General features: G+C 32.7%; 1 protein-coding gene across 3 annotated transcripts in view; it reads left to right on the plus strand.

Annotated features, from left to right (window-relative positions):
* Positions 1 to 21,855, plus strand: part of PHIP (pleckstrin homology domain interacting protein) — a 127,585-nt gene that overhangs the window by 90,854 nt on the left and 14,876 nt on the right. For all 3 annotated transcript variants that reach the window (XM_059177235.1, XM_059177236.1, XM_059177237.1), the window contains exons 24-35: positions 3,356 to 3,475; positions 5,157 to 5,264; positions 5,817 to 5,941; positions 6,073 to 6,155; positions 10,127 to 10,238; positions 10,631 to 10,692; positions 13,012 to 13,167; positions 14,418 to 14,538; positions 17,246 to 17,371; positions 20,001 to 20,070; positions 20,412 to 20,462; positions 20,736 to 20,885. In XM_059177235.1, coding sequence (XP_059033218.1) covers positions 3,356 to 3,475; positions 5,157 to 5,264; positions 5,817 to 5,941; positions 6,073 to 6,155; positions 10,127 to 10,238; positions 10,631 to 10,692; positions 13,012 to 13,167; positions 14,418 to 14,538; positions 17,246 to 17,371; positions 20,001 to 20,070; positions 20,412 to 20,462; positions 20,736 to 20,885 — 1,284 coding nt within the window. The remainder of the gene's footprint in view (positions 1 to 3,355; positions 3,476 to 5,156; positions 5,265 to 5,816; positions 5,942 to 6,072; positions 6,156 to 10,126; positions 10,239 to 10,630; positions 10,693 to 13,011; positions 13,168 to 14,417; positions 14,539 to 17,245; positions 17,372 to 20,000; positions 20,071 to 20,411; positions 20,463 to 20,735; positions 20,886 to 21,855) is intronic.

A 21,855-nucleotide genomic window follows, 5' to 3' on the forward strand; every position in this document is an offset into this window, starting at 1 on the left:
GTAGGCAGAGAGGCAGGCAGAGAGAGAGGAGGAAGCAGGCTTCCCGCTGAACAGAAAGCCCGAAGCGGGGCTCGATCCCAGGATCCCAGCTCGAGCTCAGGAGATCATGACCTGAGCCAAAGGCAGAGGCTTAACCCACTGAGCCACCCAGGCGCCCTGAGATTAGTAAATTTCTTATTGAGTGCCTACAGCTTAAATCAATAGAGTGGGTAAAAAGTGTAAGATGTAACTTATTCTCAAAACAATGTGTGACTAACAAGTTGCTTGAATCCCCTAAGATAAAAATAGAGTATCACATTAACTAATATATTTAATTGCCAGATTAATTTTAAAGATGGTAATTGAGAAATCAAATAAGGGCATCTTTTCGTAGAGTTTCAAGTAAAGCTTCCAGAATAAGTAAAATATGAGGTGGACCTAAAAGAATTTTCCATGATTAGAAAGGAAAGAAGTGAATTACCTGTATCTCTAAAATTTTTTTTAAAAAATTGAAATTTTGAGGAATATTTAATGCAGTTTATCCCCTGAGTGGTTGTAAATATCATATGATAGAAATCTACTTAAACCAAAAATTCTAGGTTTCCCAAGAATTATTGGGGACCTATCATCATCCTGATTCTTGACTATACCATACCATAGTCTTACGCTTATCAATACGATCATTCCTATTTAATAGCCAACTTTACCTGATTTCATTTAAGAGTTCTTAGCTATTTCAGTCAATACAGATATTTTCCTTATGGGAAGAAATACTTGATGCAATTAATAGCCCATATTGAGCCCATATAATATAATATATTATATATATATATAATATATATATATTATATATATAATATATATTATATATATTATATATTAATATTATATATTATATATATATTATATTATATTATATTATATATTATATAATATAATAGCCCATAATGAGCCCATATTGAATTTAACAATTTTCAGACTTCTCCCTACCTTTTTCTATTAAGTCAGAGGAAACCTTTTTCAAACACACTTTAACTCAAAACTTCAGTATATAAAACTGAAAATCTGTGGCTCTAACTCTGTCATGTAACAGTGGTGCTCAGTAACTGGATAAATTAACTTTTCAAATATCCTCTGACTTAATCTCTCAAAATAACACAGACAGAATTTATTTTCTAAGTTTTCCCCTCTGCCCTTCTCCAGCCCTCCTCTTCTGACACTAACAATTATCTACACCAGAACTATGGTGTTATCCGTAAAAATTAGTCTTCTTTCTCTCATATCCTACATCCAGTCTATCGGGATTTTTTTTTGTGGCTCTGTCTTCTAAATGTATTCAGCACTTGAGTGCTTTTTTGCTACTTCTGCTGTTGTACTCACGTGAGCCACCATAAGCTCTTGGTTGTATTACTGCAATAGTCTTCCATCTGTCTCCCTCCTTCCACCCTCTTCACTCTAGGTTCTGTTTATTAAAGTAGGGATCTACAAACTTATTCTGGGACCCACTGCCCTGCTATTGTAGCCTGAGATCAGCCATAGATAATACATATATGAATGGATATGGATATGTTCTAATAAAATTTGATTTATAAAAGTAGAAGCAGCTCGACTTGAAACCATGGGCCATAATTTGCAAATCCCTGCTCTGGTGAATCCAGAGTGATCTTTTAAAAGTCAGATTCTATCACTCTTTGGACTAAAAATCCTCCAGTGGATCTTTCTCACATATAGTAAATGCCAAACTCCTTTATCCCTCCCTTACTCTTCAAAGAGAGAGCACTCCTGATATGTTTGAGAAACAAGTTGTGTTTAGTAGGAATAAGAGGAAAATGAATACTGAGTAACAGCTGTTAGCAGTACTTTCTGTAGTGTTCTCTGATATACCATTATGATGTTACTTCCTTTAGTGAACTTGTGTCAAGTCTCAATGATAACTACCTTTTTTTTAAAAAACACGAGAATAAAATTTAGAAGTCTTACTATATAAACACTCAACTAAAACTTTTAGTCAACTGCGTGAAGTTTCTCTAAGGTTTCAAGGGCTGTTAGAAAGTCCATTTTTCCTAAGTTTAAGGAAACCAGGTAAGTTAGCTATTAAATTTAATGATCATATTTATAACCATAAGTCTTATCCAGACAATAATGGCCATTTATGGGCAAAAGTTAAAAAAAACTTTTTCTCACAGGTCTATTTTTATATTTAGCCACAGAAGTTAAAGGGACCTGGGGGCACCTGACTGGCTCAGTCAGTAGAGCTTGCAGCTCTTAATCTCAGGATCACGAGTTCAAGCCCCACATCAGGCATAGGGCTCACTTTAAAAAAAAAAAAAAAGGCAAGGGACCTGGCTTGATGACATTGTGTTTGGGGGAAAAAAAATTGATAGAAACATTTTTTTCTAGAAACCATTTATGAGCCAGGTGTGAATTGGCTACTTCAAAAAGGGGAGAAAATATTTCTGGGCTTTGTATAATGCCCACCCCTCTGAAACAATACAATTAACCTTCTGCATTTTCCACTACTCAGCCCATATGAAAATTTCTTATTTGGTTCCTACTAACATGCCAGGACTATGATTAAAAAAAAAAAAAAAAAAACTGGAGTATAAGGCTTGGTTTGTTACAAATACTCATAAAACTGATAGGATTTTGAGAGGGAGATTACACAGAACTTACACTTTGGGGTTTATAGGAATATCTTGTTAAACTAGTCTTGTTCTGAATGTTGTTTGGTTCATCTAGTTCTTTTTTATGCAGTGATTTGGAAAGATTGAATAGCTAATAAATAGCTCATAGTTATTAGCTATTCAATTATTCAGTTAAGCTATTTTATTAAAAATAAAATTAGTTATTTTATTTTTTTTCTTAAGATTGTACTCATTTATTTGAGAGAGAGGGAGAGTGAGAGGGAGATGCAGACTCCCCTGAGCAGGGAACCTGATGCAGGACTCAATCTCAGGACCCCGGATCATAACCTCAGCCCAAGACAGACACTTAACTGACTGAGCCACCCAGGTGCCCACAAATAAGGTTTTTAAATACTTAATGTGTATTTTTGTTGAAAGATCTTCCCTTTTATTTAACACCTTTATAGTTATTTTATTTTTTTGAAGATTTGTTTATTTATTTAAAAGGACAAGAAAGCACAGAGGAGAGGGGCAAAAAGAGAAAAGAGAGAGTCTTAAGCGGACTCCACCCTGAGTGTGGAGCCTGACATGGGCCTCCGTCTCAGAGTCCTAGATCATAACTTGAGCTGAAACTAAGAATCAGGTGTTTGACTTACTCCACCACCCAGGCACCCCTATCAGTATTCTAAAGAACAGATTGAGAGATGATTGTTTTTGTGATAATATAACTTTATAATGTTCTAAACTTTTAGAGATTGGCTGTAGGAGAACTAACGGAAAATGGTTTGACGTTAGAAGAATGGTTACCTTCAACATGGATTACAGATACTCTTCCCCGAAGATGTCCATTTGTGCCGCAGATGGGTGATGAGGTACTTTTAAACTTTTAAGAACAGTCTTTGTTTCTTTGAGGTATCTTTAAGCTTTTTAAAATAGCTCTTGAAACTGTAGAAAATGGTAGTTTCATAAAGTAATCTCATTTTAGATGTTTATAAGCTGTGTATGGAAAAGATATAATTAGGAAAGTTCTGATCTTTTCTGAGGCCACTTGCAACTTTTTAAGTATTGTAGTAGCAAAACTAAATGTTGTAAGAGAATGGAAATTTATTGACATTTTAAAAACTAGTATTTTTTTTAATAAGAGGATTCTACTGCTGATTTTCTCTTTCTAAAAATTTGTTTTTCTTAGCTTAAGGTTTAAATACATAACATTTTAAAGGAAAAATGCAATTTAGCATTTTATTTTTATTTAATTTTATTTGATAAGATTTCATTTAAATACAGTGTTTATAATTAGATCTTTTTAAAAATTTGCTAGAATCAAAAATATTTCAAGGAAAATATGATTGGTCATCATTTTGGACTAGGTACTTATGAATTTGAAATGAAAATTTAAGATCTTAGATCAGAATTTCCCAGTCCAGTGTTCATGTCTTCTTATTTTATGCACAAGTGTTAAGAAGCAGTCATCTGGCAGCCAGTAGATTGGCAGTAATAAATTAGGAAGTACAATATGGGCTTCTTTAGCAAATCACACTAATTAACAATAGAAAGTGGCAAGTGACAGTTGACAGTTTAAAAAAAAAAGAAACAAAAACATTTTTAATGCTGGAGTAACTAAAGAGTAGTCTGAAAAAAATTCATTTAGGCAACCTACTTAAGAAGACTTGAAGAGCACAGAACGTTTCTGTATTACTGTAATTTAGTACAATGATAGAGCCTAACAGATCCTTGAGCATCAAGAAGATGCTTGATTAAATTACATTTAATATATTCGAGATAGCTAGAAAGTTTATAAATCCTTATTGAATAAGGATTTCACAGTGTTTAAGTTGTCTTTTTAATTGTTGGTGCTTAAACAGGTAAGTTCTCATTATTTAGTATTATGCTTTTGAAATTTCAAACAGTTGGAGCAATAGTGATACTAATGAATAGAAGAAAAGTACGTAGAATAGTGGATATCCCAAAATCTTAATAGCATTTTAAAAAATTTTAGTAACATTTTTTTAACAAGCTCCACTGTTTTTTTATAGTGGGAAGAATACTTGGTATCAGACTTACTGTGTCAAGTGCCAGTAGATACCAAGATGGTAGTCAGGTGTCATTTAAATCTGAACTTCATAAAACAAGGATAAGTTTCTTCATAAGGATAAAATATGTTGAAAAATACATTTTTCATTTCAAAGTTACTGCATATGTACAAACCACTTGTTACCAAAATACGTGAATAATAAACTGATCATGACTCCTAGTTACAATTTACTTTGTTTTACAGCATAGGTCAACTTACATTGAATGCAAAAATAAAACAGTGAAACAAACTGCTCATTTTATACTCTCACTGTATAACCAAAGTAATGTTATTTAGAACACTTTATTTATGATTAAGTGGCATTAGGACAATTTGAAGAAAAGAAGGAAGAAATATCAAAATATTGGAATTTCTTTTGAAAGGATACTAAATTCTCTCTTTGCAATTTTAACTGATACCTTGCATCTTGGGTTATAGGAAACATGCAGGGTTTAAAATTGTGACTTTGATTTACTTTTTAGGTTTATTACTTCCGGCAGGGACATGAAGCTTATGTTGAAATGGCCCGGAAAAATAAGATTTATAGTATCAATCCCAAAAAACAGCCATGGCATAAAATGGAACTACGGGTATGGTGTTTATTACTTAAAAGGTGCAGTTTTGTATTATGTAGAAAGTTGTATTGAACGTTACTTTTTTCACCATAAGGAAGTGTTTCATGAACATTTATTTTTTAATTGGAGCAATCGTGGAGACTAAGAGGTATTTAATTTTCAAAGAAATATAAGATTGAATTTATGTATTCTGATAGTTTATAATTTGGGTACAAAGTGTAATTATAGTGAAAGTTAACACTGATGTCTAAGGTAAACTTCATATTTGCAAATAAGTAGTTTTAGACTTATTAGCCAGAGTTCAAGATTTTGTAGAGGTCTTTGGAATGGTATTAGAAAACTTGCATTTCAGTAAATCTTTCCCTTTTTAAAAAAGATTTTACTGAGGTAAAGTTTGTTAATTCTAAAGGGCACAAATATGCCTCAGTACACAGGTCAGGAAAGTTTTGTGTGCACAAATTAATAATCACCACCTAGATCAAGATTGAGAGAAATGTTTTGATTATATTTATCAGTTTATTTTATGATTTATTTTGTGAAGATGGTTTATTTTCTATATCTTTCTAGGAACAAGAACTGATGAAAATAGTTGGCATAAAGTATGAAGTGGGATTGCCTACCCTTTGCTGCCTTAAACTTGCTTTTCTAGATCCTGATACCGGTAAACTGACTGGCGGATCATTTACCATGAAGTAAGGACTATCGAAGGAGGCAGTGTTTCTTAGTATTGTACATTGTTTTTTAAGATAATTCAGATAAATTTTAACTTATTTTAGGTAATTTTAGTATATGACCTAATCAGTTTGTTTCTGTTTGTAATTAGATACCACGATATGCCTGATGTTATAGATTTTCTCGTCTTGAGACAACAGTTTGATGACGCAAAATATAGGCGGTGGAACATAGGTGGGTAATTCATTTAGAAAACATACATGTTTGTTATTTTTTTAATATAATTGATTTACTATTTTTAATGATTCAGAAAAAAGATAAATCTTCTTGCCATTTGTGGGAATGTTAATAACAAAGTAAGAAGATGTAATAATGTCAGCTATTTAAAATACAGTTGACCATTGAACAACTGCAAGGGTTAGGCGTGCTAACCCACTGCATAGTGGAGTATCTGTGTGTAACTTTTAATTCCTTTAAGAGTTAACTACTAATAGCCTACTGTTGACCAAGAGCCTTACTTGATGACATATGTAATCAAGAAATATGTTTTGTATAACTATTCTTACAGTAAAGGAAGCTAGAGAAAAAAAAATGTTATGAAATCATAAGGAAGAAAAAATGCATTTGTAGTATTGTACTGTATCAGGGAAAAAAAATCCCAAGTATAAGTGGACCTACACACTATATTGTTCAGAGGTCAGTTGTCCTTTTAATCTCGTTGATGCTGAAATTTCTCTCTCAGATTTGGTAATGGTTATAAAACTATTTATAGCTATTTCTTTAGCTGTTTTATGTGTTGAATTAAATTTTCATCTAAAAATGTAACAGAAATTCACAGTTGAAGCAAAAGACATCATCTTCCAGTTCAAAATGTTCAATAATTTGGGACCAAAGCTGAACTGGCATTTTTCTTTTATTGGTCTAATCTGTTGTAATTTTTAAACTTAATATTGTAAATAAGACTCAAAGAAACTTTAAAATTCTTTTTTTTTTTTTTTTTAAAGATTTTATTTATTTATTTGACAGAGAGAAATCACAAGCAGATGGAGAGGCAGGCAGAGAGAGAGGAAGGCAGAGAGAGAGGAAGGGAAGCAGGCTCCCTGCTGAGCAGAGAGCCCGATGCAGGACTTGATCCCAGGACCCTGAGATCATGACCTGAGCCGAAGGCATCGGCTTAACCCACTGAGCCACCCAGGCGCCCGAAACTTTAAAATTCTTAAAAGTTTCCAGGCATTTAAGATACATTAATTTATGGTCACATGGATGTGCACTTCATTTGAGTATTTTTTAAATTTTCAAACAGGGCCACTCTTTGTCATCTTGGAGTGGGTTGTGGTAATTATATGGTGTATTTGGTTTGAAAAAGCACATCAGTTGGTAAGGCCAGTCCATCTCTCCTCCAGTGCCATTGGAAGGCATTGGAATGGTGATAAGTCTTATTTGGTCTTGGTAAACTTTACCAACTTGGTCTTGGTAAAATTTGTAAATACAAATTTACATGTGTATTCTAAAAATTAGGACAAATGCAAGTTACTAAAATTAGAGACAGGGGCATTATCAAAAAGAATTTACATTCCCTATAAATTCCATTACACCATTTTCCTGGAAGCTCTGAAAGATTTGTTCTATCAAATAACGTAATGAACCAAGGAAAGGAAAGACATGAAAGTCCTCCAGGAGACAGGAAATCCAGAATAGGAAAGAGCCAAAATGAATTCCCAGTAATAGTTCGAAGTCTCAGCATAGCATCTGTACCAGCAAATCTGTAAAATGACTAGTTCAAAAGTTGTTGTCCTCCAAGAGCAAAGTCTTCAGGAAAGACATAAAATGGAACTGATGAATTATCTAACGTGTCTGACTTTGTTGGAAATTATGTCGAAGAATGTTTTATAGATTAAGCTCTTAAAGCATTTACTTAATTGTAAATCCAGAGAAAACCAATCACAAAAAAAAAAAGTGAAGCAATTATACAGAATTATAGAAGAAGGGAATTGTGTGCTATTTGGTTCTGTAGCAAACAATATTTACATAGTTATGATAGAGATGATACAGATTAAATAAAATAGACATAATTACATACAATTATATGGAGAGGTCTATACTTAATGTCTAAAATTGGGAAGTGAAGAAATAGCTCTAATTATTTAGAAATCTAAATTTAAGAAATAGTTACAAGAATTAAAGATTTTTTTTGGCTTTGATTATAAGCCTTTGGTACACTTGTTTTTTAAATTACTTGCGTGTGTCACTGAAAAATTTTATTTTTTTAAAGACCTGCATCTGCCAGGAAATTGCAGAACAAATATTAGTGGTTAGAATCTAGGAATATTCCAGAAATGAGTTGATAACAACCTAAGTAAAGAAGTATGGCAAGCAATAGACGTATCAAAGAGATATTTCAAATGATGGATGTACATTGGAATTTTCTCATCTGGATCATAGCTTTTTTTTCCTCCCTAAATTTATAGATGAATGATTTCTTCTAAAGTTAGTACTACTTGGTCTTTTATTTCTGAGGAAATGGGCATCTATCTACTGATAGCCATTTAAAATTTTTAAAACTTGCTCCAATGGTATACTCTGTTCCCCATTTAATTTCATTGTTATCTTTCTACATTATTGTTCATTGTGGTTAGGCATACATTACCCATTTCTTCTTCTTTAGCATAATGTCATTAGTGTATGTAGGATCATAAAAAATAGCTCTTTGAAACTCATCATTGTGTTTGAGGTTGTGGTGTGTCGAGAATGCTTTTTATTAATTATATGGTTTATTAATTATATGGTATCTTCTCACTAAGTTCAGTGTCAGTAAGATGCATCTAAAGAGCAATTAGGGACTATCTGGTAATAGATCATGTTTTCCTCTTATCACTGGCTGTTAGAATGCTTGAATCTGGGACACCTGGATGGCTCAGTTGGTTGAGCAGCTGCCTTCGGCTCAGACCATGATCCCAGCATCCTGGGATGGAGTCCCACATTGGGCTCCTTGCTCGGCGGGGAGCCCAATTCTCTGTGTGTGCGTGTGTGTGTGTGTGTGTGTGTGTGTCTCTGTCTCTCTCTCTTTCTCTGACAAATAAATAAATAATCTTTAGAATGCTTGAATCTAAATTTAGGCCCCAATGCATACCCATTCAAAGTTAAATATAACTTGAAAACATGCAGTTGTATTCTATTAACTTACTCCTGGCTCCTAACTTTTCTTCTTTGTCATTAAGTTTTTTTATCTTTTTTTTTTTAATTTTTAATTCGTTTTATGCTGTATGTCTCTATAAACTTTTAAATCGTTTTTGATAAAAAAGAATATAAACAAATACTTTTCTCTTTATGGGTTTGAAAATGAAACTTACTCAAATGAGTTCTAAAATAATTAATTTGTTTGAAATCACACAGATAAGTTATTTGAACTCAAGTCTTTCAGACCCTAACCTATGCTTACTAGGAGAAAAACCACTCCATTCTGTGTAAGCCAAGGAAGAGGAAAGAGTGGCAGAAAGGAAGAGAGTGATTTACAGTTTCATATGACATGGCAGGAAGCTGAGAAGATAGTTTATTAGGGTCTTTGGTGGAAGTAGTTTTAGTGGCAGGATAGTAGCTGAATGCAGTTAGCTAAGGAAAGGAACACAAGGAGTTCTGTTTGTTTTATAAAGATTAGTTGTTTTTGTTACTCTCTTGTTTTTATAGAAAAGAGAAAGTGAGTGTATATATGAGTGTTATAACCAGGATGATTGACATGAAGGAAGGCAGGTTGGATGTTTTCTTTTTATTGTTTCTAGGCTAGAGTCTTGATTGTTGGAGGAACTTGCCTATAGAAAGCAAGAAATTACAAATAAAAATATTTGTTGGGCATAAATTATCTAAACCATGCTTTTATTTGAATGAGGAGTTTGGGCATAATCCTAATGATGAATTTAAAATTCTAGATTGGTAAAAATGCTTAACCTAAGTGTGAATTTCTCCTGACCCTAATAAGATGTATGGTACTGGAAACTGGTAAGTCACACTGGTATATTTATTAAATAATTTTTTTCCTCAATATTGCCGATTTTATTCATCTATTTATTTTGGAGTGTGTAGGTCACTTTTTATATGTTTCCTGAAATTATACAATAGTTTAAGTATCTTAAAGGAATATTTTGGGAGAAAGGAGTAACAACAGCAGCAATAAATTTCAGAGTAATGAGATGGCTTTTATTTTTGTCTAGGTGACCGTTTCAGATCAGTCATAGATGATGCTTGGTGGTTTGGAACAATTGAAAGCCAGGAACCTCTTCAGCCAGAGTACCCTGATAGTTTGTTTCAGTGCTATAACGTTTGGTAAGGGAGTATTTGTTGTATTTTAGTTTAGCTTGGTTACCTTGCAGGGGGAGGTGGGGTGGGGGGATTGGCGATGCAGAAGAAAACAAAGAGAAAGTCTTAAGCAGGCTCCGGGCCCAGTACAGCCGGGGCTAAATCTTATGACCCCTGAGATCATGACCTGAGCCGAAATCAGGAGTTGGATGTTTAACCAACTAAGCCACCCAGGTGCCCCCAGCTTGACGTACTTTTAAAGTTTTCCCCATTTATTAATATAAAGTGACAAAGACACTTCTTTTAAACACTTGAATTCTTTTAAACATTTGAAGCAATAGTTTTTATAATGTGATTTTATAAAACTTGTAACACAGTATTTAGATTTTTTTTAACATAGGGATTTTCCTTCCTTTAAGCTGGGACAATGGAGATACAGAAAAGATGAGTCCTTGGGATATGGAGCTTATTCCTAATAATGGTAAGTGTATATTGGGCTTTTTGTGTTACAAAATTAATTTCTTAAATAAGGAGTCTGATTTGCTGTCTTGTTACTGCGTAGGGTTGTTATGAAGGCCATATAGAAAATACTCATTCGGTAGTTATTTATTGTACACTTGTCACTGACCTTGGATTGGAGGTAGGGAAGGCATAGCAGTGAACAAGATAGACATAATCTTTGTCCACTTGGAATTTATAATCTAACAGGAAAGATTGAAGTTAGTTAAGGCAAAATATGAAAATTACTGTTCACTCCTGGAAGGTAAGCACTTGGGAACAAAGATTTTTTTTTTTTCTAACTTCAGCAGAACACTTGAAAATAAGAAGATAAAATATTAAGAGTTCAGCATTTTGAGTGAGACCTAGATTCATACCATATCACTGCCATATTCTATCTAGGTCATTTTGACAAGTTTTTTAACAGTCTCAAAACTTCAGATTTTTAGGACTTCAGTCTTTGAAATTCTGTAAACTAACACCTTACAGGGCTTCTGTGAGGATTAAATGACATCTTGTGTGTAAAGTGCTTATTATAGAACCTTACGCATTTAAGGACCTCCACAAGTAGTAGTTTACTACTGCTAATAATATCTCTTTACTTGCGTATGGCCTGATAATTGCCTTAGACTTGGGAGTTAGCCTTAGGCAGTAAGTCATCTTCCTGGACTGAGAAAAGGCCAGTGTAGCTGAAGCCTGCAGATTGTATTTTTCATCTATTCCAGTGCCCATTTTTGTTTCTATTTTTTAAAAAATACAGCCCACACAATTGTGTATGTATAAAAGGATTTGAAAGAATATATATACCAGAATATTAATCATGATTATTTATAAAGGATGGGACTATAATGACTTCCACAAATTATCTTTGACATTACTGTGTATTTTTTTTTTCCTACAATATATCACTTTTCCCATCAGGTAAGAATAAAGACTTTAAAAAACAAAAGGGAAAAAGATCTTGTGACATAATAGAAATTATCATTTATAATGGAGTTGCTCACTAGTTATTATATTCTAAAAAATCAGAGAAAAGATAACTTGGAAAAATTAAATCCAATCAGGAAAACCTTAGAAATGAGAAAAAAGACATGCTGATATTATCTAAGAATAGTTTCTAGAAATTATCATTTTGAAAATTTAATACCAATAACATATTTTTCATCTCACTGCTAAATTAGAGCTTTTTGAAACTATTAAATATCTTTTCTTTAAGATTTTATTTGTCAGAGAGAGCACGCACAAGCAGGGGTAGCAGCAGGCAGAGGGAGAAGCAGGCTCCCGCTGAGCAAGGAGCCAGATGAGGGACTCGATCCCAGGACTTTGGGATCATGACCTGAGCCAAAGGCAGATGCTTAACTGACTGAACGACCCTGCCATCCTGAAACTATAAAATATCTTGAACAACTTATAATGATGTTACATAGCTTATCTTTTTTTCTTTTCTTTCTTAAGTTTGAGGTTGCTGTCACATTGGACAACTGTGTATGAGAGAAATGAACCTAGTCAGTGTTGTATTGCTTGGGGTATTTTTTGAAATGAATTAGTGGCATTAATACACTATTTGTTTCCTACCTAAATATATCTGTTTGTGAAGGGGGGATTTTTGTTGTTTTTGTTCTGTCTGCATACATATACATGTGCATCCTGTGGTTTAATTACATTGTTTGAGGAGGAAGAATTTTGTATACAAATAGTAGCATATTTTCCAGTGTTTCTCTGATGAAATCTAGTTCAGAGAAAGTTACTTAGCAGATTTGTAGGTTTTATGTCACCACCCTTCCTAATGTATGCAGAAAGTATACCTTCGTAATTTAAAAGCAATAAACATGAATCATCTGTTAGTATTGATAATTCTCTCTGTTCCTACACTAAAAAAAAGTTAAGACTTTGAAGTGCTTGTGAAAAACACCACTTTGGTTCAGTTTTGCGTGTATGTTTCATTAAAATAAATTTGGTGATTATATCATGAAAAGATTCAGAAAACTTGCAAGGTTAAGCATCATTTTATAGAAATACTTTGTCTTTTACCTGAAACTGATAGTTGAGCAAATTGTCAGGTATAATTTTGGAGAAGTAATTATGTGCTCATCTAGAGAATTATTTATAAAATTAATGTTTTAAAATATAAATTTTATTGACCCTTGAAACATACTTTTTTTAATGAAAATACATACTAACCAGATATTTACAAAATTACATTTTAATTTTTTTGACAATGTGAATTCTACTTTCTAAAGGTAACCTGAATGATAGCAGAAATCACAAATTTTCACTAAATTTGCTTTTCTGTGTATTTCAGCTGTATTTCCTGAAGAACTAGGTACTAGTGTTCCTTTAACTGATGTTGAGTGCAGATCGTTGATCTATAAACCTCTTGATGGAGAATGGGGTTCCAATCCCAGGGATGAAGAATGTGAAAGAATTGTTGCAGGAATAAACCAGTTGATGACACTAGGTAAATAATAATAGTAACACAGGAATATAGAAAAAACTGGCAGAAAGCAAAGGAAAGGAAAAATCTTATTCAATAAAATTTCTTTTTGCAATATCATGTCAGTGGCTTTCAAACATTTTTAAGTGGAATTTCTTTCTTTTTCTAAAATGAGACCTTACGTAGGTTTTTGGGTATCTAGAACAATTAAAAATGGGGTTGCTGTAGCTGAGTTTTAGAGTGAGAGCCCCCAGAAATGCCAGGGGTACCTGTGAAAAGTCTGGATCCTTCAGAACTTGATTTGAAATCCTTCAACCTAAGTAAGCTGACATGATATGAATTTGGAGAGGAGGATTGAAAGGTAAATATGGATAGCTGTACCAGTTCAGTTCTCCCCTTAACTAACAGGAAGGAAGATAATATTGAACTGCTTTGTCTCATTAAAAAAAAAAAAAAAAACCAGTGCCACAGAACTTGTTGTTATCTGAATTCTGGGCTTTTAAAACAACTTTAAACGAGTGTGGTGGTTTGTAGCAACCCCCCTGTCAGTAAGGAATCAGACTTCAAAGAGGAAAAAATTATGATTTAGAGGTGAAGAGACTGGAGACATATTGGATAATATTTTCATTGGAAGTCTTTTTTTAATATGCCAGCACTTTATTTAAAGAGTATCCTAAATATCTTAAATAATTTTAATAGTAATTTTAATAGTATTTTAGCATAGAAGGTTGTTTTATACTGTATATGAATGAGCCTAAATAAATAAAAACCCTTCTTTGCCAGGTTCAGTTTACTGTGTACCATTTGGTCAATGACATTGAGTCAAAGACTTCTGGATCTGTTTCTTCTCTGAGTGCTTGCATAATATTTCACAGAATTAAGGCAATAAGTTCTGAGAAAGTCGGGTTACATTTGGATGGAATGTGTTATTATATTATTGACAGAATGTCAAAAACCTACAGATTCAGGAATGGCTAAGTTTTTAGTACAGAAATTTATGTGTACTTAATAGGTCAGATTTATGTATTGTCTATCATTTCTTGTCTTCCAAGGCAATCTGAATAACAGATATACCTAGAATTTTGCAGTATAAGTGTAGACATAATAAGCAGTGAGACTGTATTAGTCTAGCTAAACTATATTTACTATGAAAAGACAATGGCAGTGTAGTGGTTTTGTGGATCAGAATTTATCTTAAATCAAGCAGAATTGTCTGTGGAGTATTTTAAACAGTAAAAAAATAAACATATAAGGTATTTTTTTTTTAATTCTAGATATTGCTTCAGCATTTGTGGCCCCTGTGGATCTACAAGCCTATCCCATGTATTGCACTGTAGTGGCATATCCAACGGATTTAAGTACAATTAAACAAAGACTGGAAAACAGGTTTTACAGGTTAGAACCCATTTGCTGTAGCTGCTACCAAAAGAAAACTAAATGATCCTTGAGTGTTTCTGAAACTTTACTGTGCATACAAATCACCTGGGGATTTTTTTTTTTTTTTAATGCAGTCTGTGGTTCAGTAATTTTAGTGGGACCTGAAGGTTCTACATTTCTAACAAGTTCCCTGGGATGCTGATGCTGCTGGTCTGTAGATTTGGAACACGATTCATAGATAGTTTTTTCTAGTTGCTAATATGAGTTGGTGCTGTCTTCATACTATAATTTATAAAGCATGCCAGAGTATCTCGTTTTCTTTTAGACATCACATTGAAATATTTTTTCATGGATTTTTTTCATAGAACAATATTAAAAAGTTGCATATTTTTTTCTTATTTTGTTTATATTTAGCTTATAAATACTTGAAGTTGAGAATTCAGGATATTTTTCATAGTTGTAGATTAGCTTGAAATAATGGAGTTAACAAAGACCTAATTTCTATTAATTTGCATTGTCTAGTTAACAATTTCAGTAAACATTGAGTTCTAATCTTGGATAGGCATTGTAGTTTTATTGCCTGGAATGTCTTTACAGAAAAGTGAATTTAAGCCTATAGCTTTCACATAAAAAAGTCATACTTCTGGTCTTCATAACTTTTGCTTAGAAGACTCACAGCATTTTGTTGGTTGGTTGATTGGTTTATTTACTTATTTATTAGAGAGCAGGAATGGTGGGGGTGGGGAGGGGAAAAAATCTTGGGGCTCTGTCTTAACAACCCTGAGATCATGACCTAAGCTGAAATCTAGAGTCAGATGCTTAACCATCTGAGCCACCCGGGCACCCACAACATTTTAATTTAAATAATTGCATTTTTAAAAGTTCTTTCTGTGGCCAATTTTGTATTACTGCAGTTGTTTTACATTATATTATTTATTTTAACTTAGGGAAACTTTTATTTATATTTTGTATTTTTCTTTTTTTTTTTTAAGATTTTTATTTATTTGACAGAGAGAGAACACACAAGCAGGGGGAGAGGGAGAAGCAGACTCTCCACTTGGCAGGGAGCCTGACCTGGGGCTCGATCTCAGGACCCTGGGATTAGGACCTGAGCTAACAGTAGATATTTAACCAACTGAACCACCCAGGCGCCCCAGTATTTTGTATTTATATTTTTAATATAAAGTGTGCGTTTGGTGTTATTTTTTTACTTAAATTATGATTCTAATTTGGTACTTTGTGTTCCTGCACTGAAAACACTGTTTATTGTTTCTTAACTTACTAAAGCAGGGTTTCTCAACAAAAGCATTCCTGATAATTAGGGATAGAAAATTCTTCATTGTGAGGGGCTATCCTTGCCTCTACTACTGAGGTGCAATAGCAGCTCTTAGTTGTAAAAAGGAAAAATGTCTTTTAACATTGCCAAATATGACGTAGAATCACTTACCCAGAATCATTGAGAATCACTAGGTAAAGAAAACTAAGATGTTAAATTTGAGTTTCTAAAGATTTTTCTGATCTTGGTTAGGTTTGCAAATTAATACTTGTCAAAAGCATAGAGATGAGCAGGAAATTACTGTATGTGCCTCCCAGCCATCTTACCTTCATAGTACACTTCTTTAAATCTTTTTCAATACCACATGTTAGAAGTGGAGAAGAAATTTTTAGCGACATCCTTCCTTTTCCCTAGACCCTTAAGTTGCTAAGCCTTAGTAATAGGACTTAGTGCTTGAAAATGGAACAAGATAGGGGAGAATACATTTCTTTACATTCAAGGGAGATAGAGTTGTTACTATACAGTAATTGTTGGACTACAGCTACAAAGATGAGCTTCTGACATCTCCCACTATTGTTGTAAATATACTCATAGAAATACTGCTCATCATGGTAACCAATAAGGTGTATTTTATTTCAGGGTACATTACAGCTTTAACAGGCTTTTTGGGCATTAGCTTAGCTTAGTAGCCAATATAAAAAAATCTAAGAACACAGACCTTCCACAAATTAGAAACTGCCTATTTTTGAACCTAATTAATAGACCAAAATTATGTTCTTATTTAATAAAATTATGCCTTCATGTGCTTTTTCACTGTTCCAGCTTTTTATTGTTTCTCCCTTACTCACTGGCTTCAGATTTCTTGAAGTTTATGGTTTCCTCTCTGATACTTCTGGTTCTGTCTCTTGTTAAACTTATACTAATCAGTTTGCCCTGCTTGGCATTAATCTAAAACCTTATTTTACAGTTCTGTAAAGTACCCTGAAGATGCCTGTGGTTCTGTTTTAGAATACGTAAACCTTGTGTGTATGCTTCTATCCGTAATTGTATATATTTAAGTTATATATAATTGTATTTCTGTTCACACATCAGTATCAGTAATATTTTCTGAATATTTTCTTCCTTGTTACTTTAAGTAGAACTGGACTGCATATTGGATGATACTCCAGAAGTTATCTTTGGATTTTTCTTTACATTCAGAAAGAAAAGAAGACACTCAGTAATCTAGTGTGTCTAAACTGGTGCGACATTGTCTTTGCAAATACACAATGTTGCTTCTCTTTAATTTCCCCTAACACAGTTGAGGTTATATATTTTCTTAAATTTTAAATTTTTGAGTCTTGTAATTGGATAAGATGGTAATTGAAAAGTTAGAATGCCTTGGTTTCAAATTATGTACAAATATTTTTAAATATAATGATGTTAAGACTTATGTTTTGTTTGTTTAAGGCGAGTTTCTTCCCTAATGTGGGAAGTTCGATACATAGAGCATAATACACGGACATTTAATGAGCCTGGAAGCCCTATTGTGAAATCTGCTAAGTTTGTGACTGATCTTCTTCTACATTTCATAAAGTGAGCTGTTTTTTCATACTTAATTGTCATTATTTGAAGATGTAAAATATAAAAATGTAAAATGCAATTATATATATGTCACATGCTGTGCTGTAAACTAGTTCCATTCAAAATAGAAAGCATATAACATCTGTCTAAACATCATGAAAGTTGTGTTACAGTTGTGTTCTATTGTTAACATTTAAAAAATGGATCCTTCTCTAAATCTAACCTTTGGACAATAATAATGAGGGTAAGCATGTATAGAACATGTAATGTTTTACCTAAAATAGTTCTTCTAAGCCAAATAATAATTACAGGTAGGAGATATCTCTATCTGTAATTAACAGTTAAGGAAACCACTTTAGAGGTGTACATGTTTAATTTTCACAGTAAATGAGTGTCTTCCATCTAAGAATTTCTCATCTTAACATTATATTGCCCCTGACAAGTTTGTAAAAAAGTATTTAAGTAGTCCAGCCAGAAACTAAATTTAACTTTCAAAATTCCTCTTAAAATTTAGGTTTACTTCCTCATTCATTGATCTTAAACCAAGAATAATAACTATAGCTATTTAAGGGAGCAACACTTTTATATTTTACCTTGGGAATTTTATATAGTCAAAGAATGAATTGAGCCTTCTAAACTGAAACCAGAGGAATGACGCCTGTTCTGTATAAAGTACTACTCTTGAGTTCATATTAAGGTTATTTTTATTGGATAATTTTTTCCAGTAAAGAGAGAATGTATTTTATAATTTAAGTTTAAGTAGTCACCTGCTGTTAACTGTCTCTTTCACATGCAGGGATTATTGAGGTGCTTTAAAAGACATCTCTAGCTTCATTCTCATTACTCATAATAATCATAGGGTGCCATTTTGTGGTGTTAGGGGTTTGTTTTTGATAAGGAATATAGGTAATTTCAATGTAAGAAAACACCAAAGGAAATTAGTACAATAAATGTTATATCCTACACTCTACCTTAATTCTCTAAAGAAACCTGTTGCCTTCCAAATGGTTTGGAAGCTATTTTTATTATCCTTGTGCCTCCACCCTTAAAACTGGTAATTAAGAATTAGTTATCCTTGGAAGATTGTTTATATAACTTAATTATAATGGCTTGTAATATTTTAATTATACAGAGTGTATAATTTTGAGTTATATGTATGTTTCTTTTTCCAGAGACAGGAATTAATAAACTCACATGATATATAAATTCACACTTTAGTGAAATAATTTAGATGAAACAATTATTTTTATATTTGGAATAGTCTATAAAAATGTATTCCTTTCAAATGTTATTTTGAAATACCTTATTAGATTAGTATTTAAAGCATTTATATTGTATATATCTAAAAATCCCTGGCATTTCTTAGAGGTACATAACAAATGTTTATACACTTTTAACTGACAGTAATTTTCAAATACTAGGTATATCTTGCAATTTTGATTATTCTGTTTTTTAATTAAGTTATTTTGCCAAATTTCTTACATAATCAGGTGATATGAGAGATACTTGAGAGGGAAATGTATATTTACCCCAGTATAATTTCATAGATAAATTTTTAAAGAAATTTTAAGGAAAAAACTAACAAGGGAGTCTATGTGAAAGTTTAGATGATGATCACTTCTAGCTTCTGATAGTGGAGTTTTAGGTACAGGGGAGAAGTATGTTAAGTTGTTATGGACAAGGTAGATATTGAGAGATTTAGGAGAAATTAGATGAAAGGAAAGCCATTGTAGGGTTGAGTAGCATGAGGTTGGAAAGTAAAGGGTTACTAAGGGAATTCAGTAATTTAAATCAGGTGAAGTAGAAGAGTACAAGAGCAGCAGTAAATCACGAATTTGAGTCAGATCATGGAGATCCTTGAATACATTTCTAATCTTAACTCATAGAGAAGAGACAAAAAGCATAAATAGCAGATTGGTTGCTACATCTAACTAAGAGATGATGAGGGTTTAATTTATGGAAATAAGAAAGAGGCAGAAGCCAAGAGATTTTGAAGGTAGAATCACAGAACTTGGCCAGTGATTGGGTTAATAAGGAGGCGCAAGGGAAAGAATAGTGAAAACCCATGTATTACTTTAAGAATAGCAATGCTGTAGAAAATAGGAGGAGCTGAAGAGTGGCTGGGAAGTGAAAATAAGGTTTAGACATGTGAAATTTTAGATGATGGTAGGAATCTCAGAAGAGTCCGAGCAAATTATAGGAACTTAGAATTCATTTACACAATGAACTATACAGATACATAAGATTAAAGGGCAAAAGCTGTAGTGACAAGGGAAGATGACTAAAAAACAAAATTTTAGGGAATGACTAAACACTTAAGAATGAAAAGAAGAAGACAGGACATGTAATAGCGTTCCCTTGTGTGCTGAGGAATGGAAGAAGGTGTTTGCCATATAGCAATGATCTGAACAAAGACTGTAGAGGTGGGAATTGGGTTTCATGTAATGAAACAGACCAATTGGAAGCTCCACGTAGGGTGGAGGGACGGGGGTAGGTGGGTGGGTGTAGAGTTTTGAAGTCAACCAATGAAGAAAGCCTTTAGCTTCAAACTTTATCTTAAAATCTGGTTTTGTTAACAGAATTAAAGGGAAAAAAATCTTACAATTCTAATCTTGTATACTAACACTGCCTTGTTGTTTAGGGATCAGACTTGTTACAACTTAATTCCACTGTACAATTCAATGAAGAAGAAAGTTTTGTCTGACTCTGAGGTATTTCATATTTCATATTTCATCATTCAGACTATGTTGGTCTTTTTTTATATATAAAAAGAAATTTACACAGTATTTTTCAGATAAATGCTGTTATGAAAATTAGTTTTGGCTAATGCTGTGGTTTCAAAAAAGTGGTCCAGAATTTTCTTGTTATAGTTATTAAAACATTGTGCGGGGGGACTTTCTAATGAATCTGTAAAATGTTTCAGCATACATTGTGTGTTTTCCAAAGTTAAAGGTAATAATTGGCATATAAACAGCTATAATACTCTATGAACTCTAAAGACTAAAATGAAGTCTAGAATGTTTAATGAATATGATACATCCTTACTTCAAAGGAAGAAGAGAAAGATGCTGATGTGCCAGGAACTTCTACCCGAAAGAGAAAGGTAAGATACTTTTCGTTTTAGCAGGAGTGCTTTATGTGAATTAAAATGTATTAAAAGTGCTTTTGTTTAACTTACAGTATTTTTAAAGACAGATTAAGTGTTACTTCAAATATGTTTCTATCACAAAATACATGGTTTTCAGAACTAGGTGAATGATATTTTCTATTATTTAAGTTAACTGTATATTACCTAATTATATGAGACTGCATTAAAAATGCAAATTTTACTGTATAAATGTTACTTTATTATTATATTTGAACATTTTCATTTTAGGACCATCAGCCTAGAAGAAGATTACGTAACAGAGCTCAATCTTATGATATTCAAGCATGGAAGAAACAATGTCAAGAATTATTAAATCTCATATTTCAGTGTGAAGATTCTGAGCCTTTCCGCCAACCGGTAGATCTCCTTGAATATCCAGTAAGTATTTTTGGAAATAATTTCATTACCTGTCAGTTTGTTATATAGCTCACATATAACAATTAGCCATTTAAGTTGTTATTTCTTATGATTATCATTTATTTCTTCATTATTAAATACATGTTGTCATGTATTTGGTTATATGGAGCATCTAAGTCAAGTAGTATGGTATTTAAAACAGAAAGAACCTTAAACTTAGACTCCACAAAGAATTGGTTTAGAGTGTTTAAGAGTATTTCTGAAATACTGTATACTTCATCAAATCTAAAATACCAATGGCTTACTTTAATGTACCACCGAGAAAGAAGAATGAAATGCTGCCAATTAAATTTGAATTTGTTATTTTGGTTTAAGAGATAAAATGGAGAGATTAGAAGCATAAGACAAAAAAAGACCTTACTTGAGTGGGAAAAGGAATGAGGCAGGTATTTTTAAAAATTTAAACTAAATACAATTTCTGAAAATGAAATGTAAAATCATTGAAATTAAGCTTTTGGAAAGATTAGGAGAGATATGGTAGATAGATGAAAAAATTCAGTGAGAGAGAGAGTAGACCGAATGGGAGAGGGGCAGTATTTGAGGAATTAATGGCTGTATACATTTTCTAGGGTGGAGAAACATTTGACAAAGCGTGACTCCTGACTAGGATATATATATGAAAAAATCTTTTCCTGGAATAATAGTCAAAAAGCAAAACTCTGAGGACAAAAGAAAAATGTTAAAACAACCATACAAAAAATAAGGAAGGGACCTATTTCCATGACTGCATAATTATACTTAGGTGTCTAGAATCTAAACATTAAAGCTTATATCTGCCTCTTCCTTTCTGGGGAAAATTCTAGAATACAAATACCTAAGATATATATATAGATATATATATCTATATCTATATATATGTATGTGTGTAACACACACACACACACATACACAAATGTATATACGAGTGGCTTTATATATCCAACTCTGAATA

This window comes from Mustela lutreola, chromosome 6 (assembly GCF_030435805.1).
Source record: "Mustela lutreola isolate mMusLut2 chromosome 6, mMusLut2.pri, whole genome shotgun sequence".
In the NCBI taxonomy this organism is placed as follows: Eukaryota; Metazoa; Chordata; class Mammalia; order Carnivora; family Mustelidae; genus Mustela; species Mustela lutreola.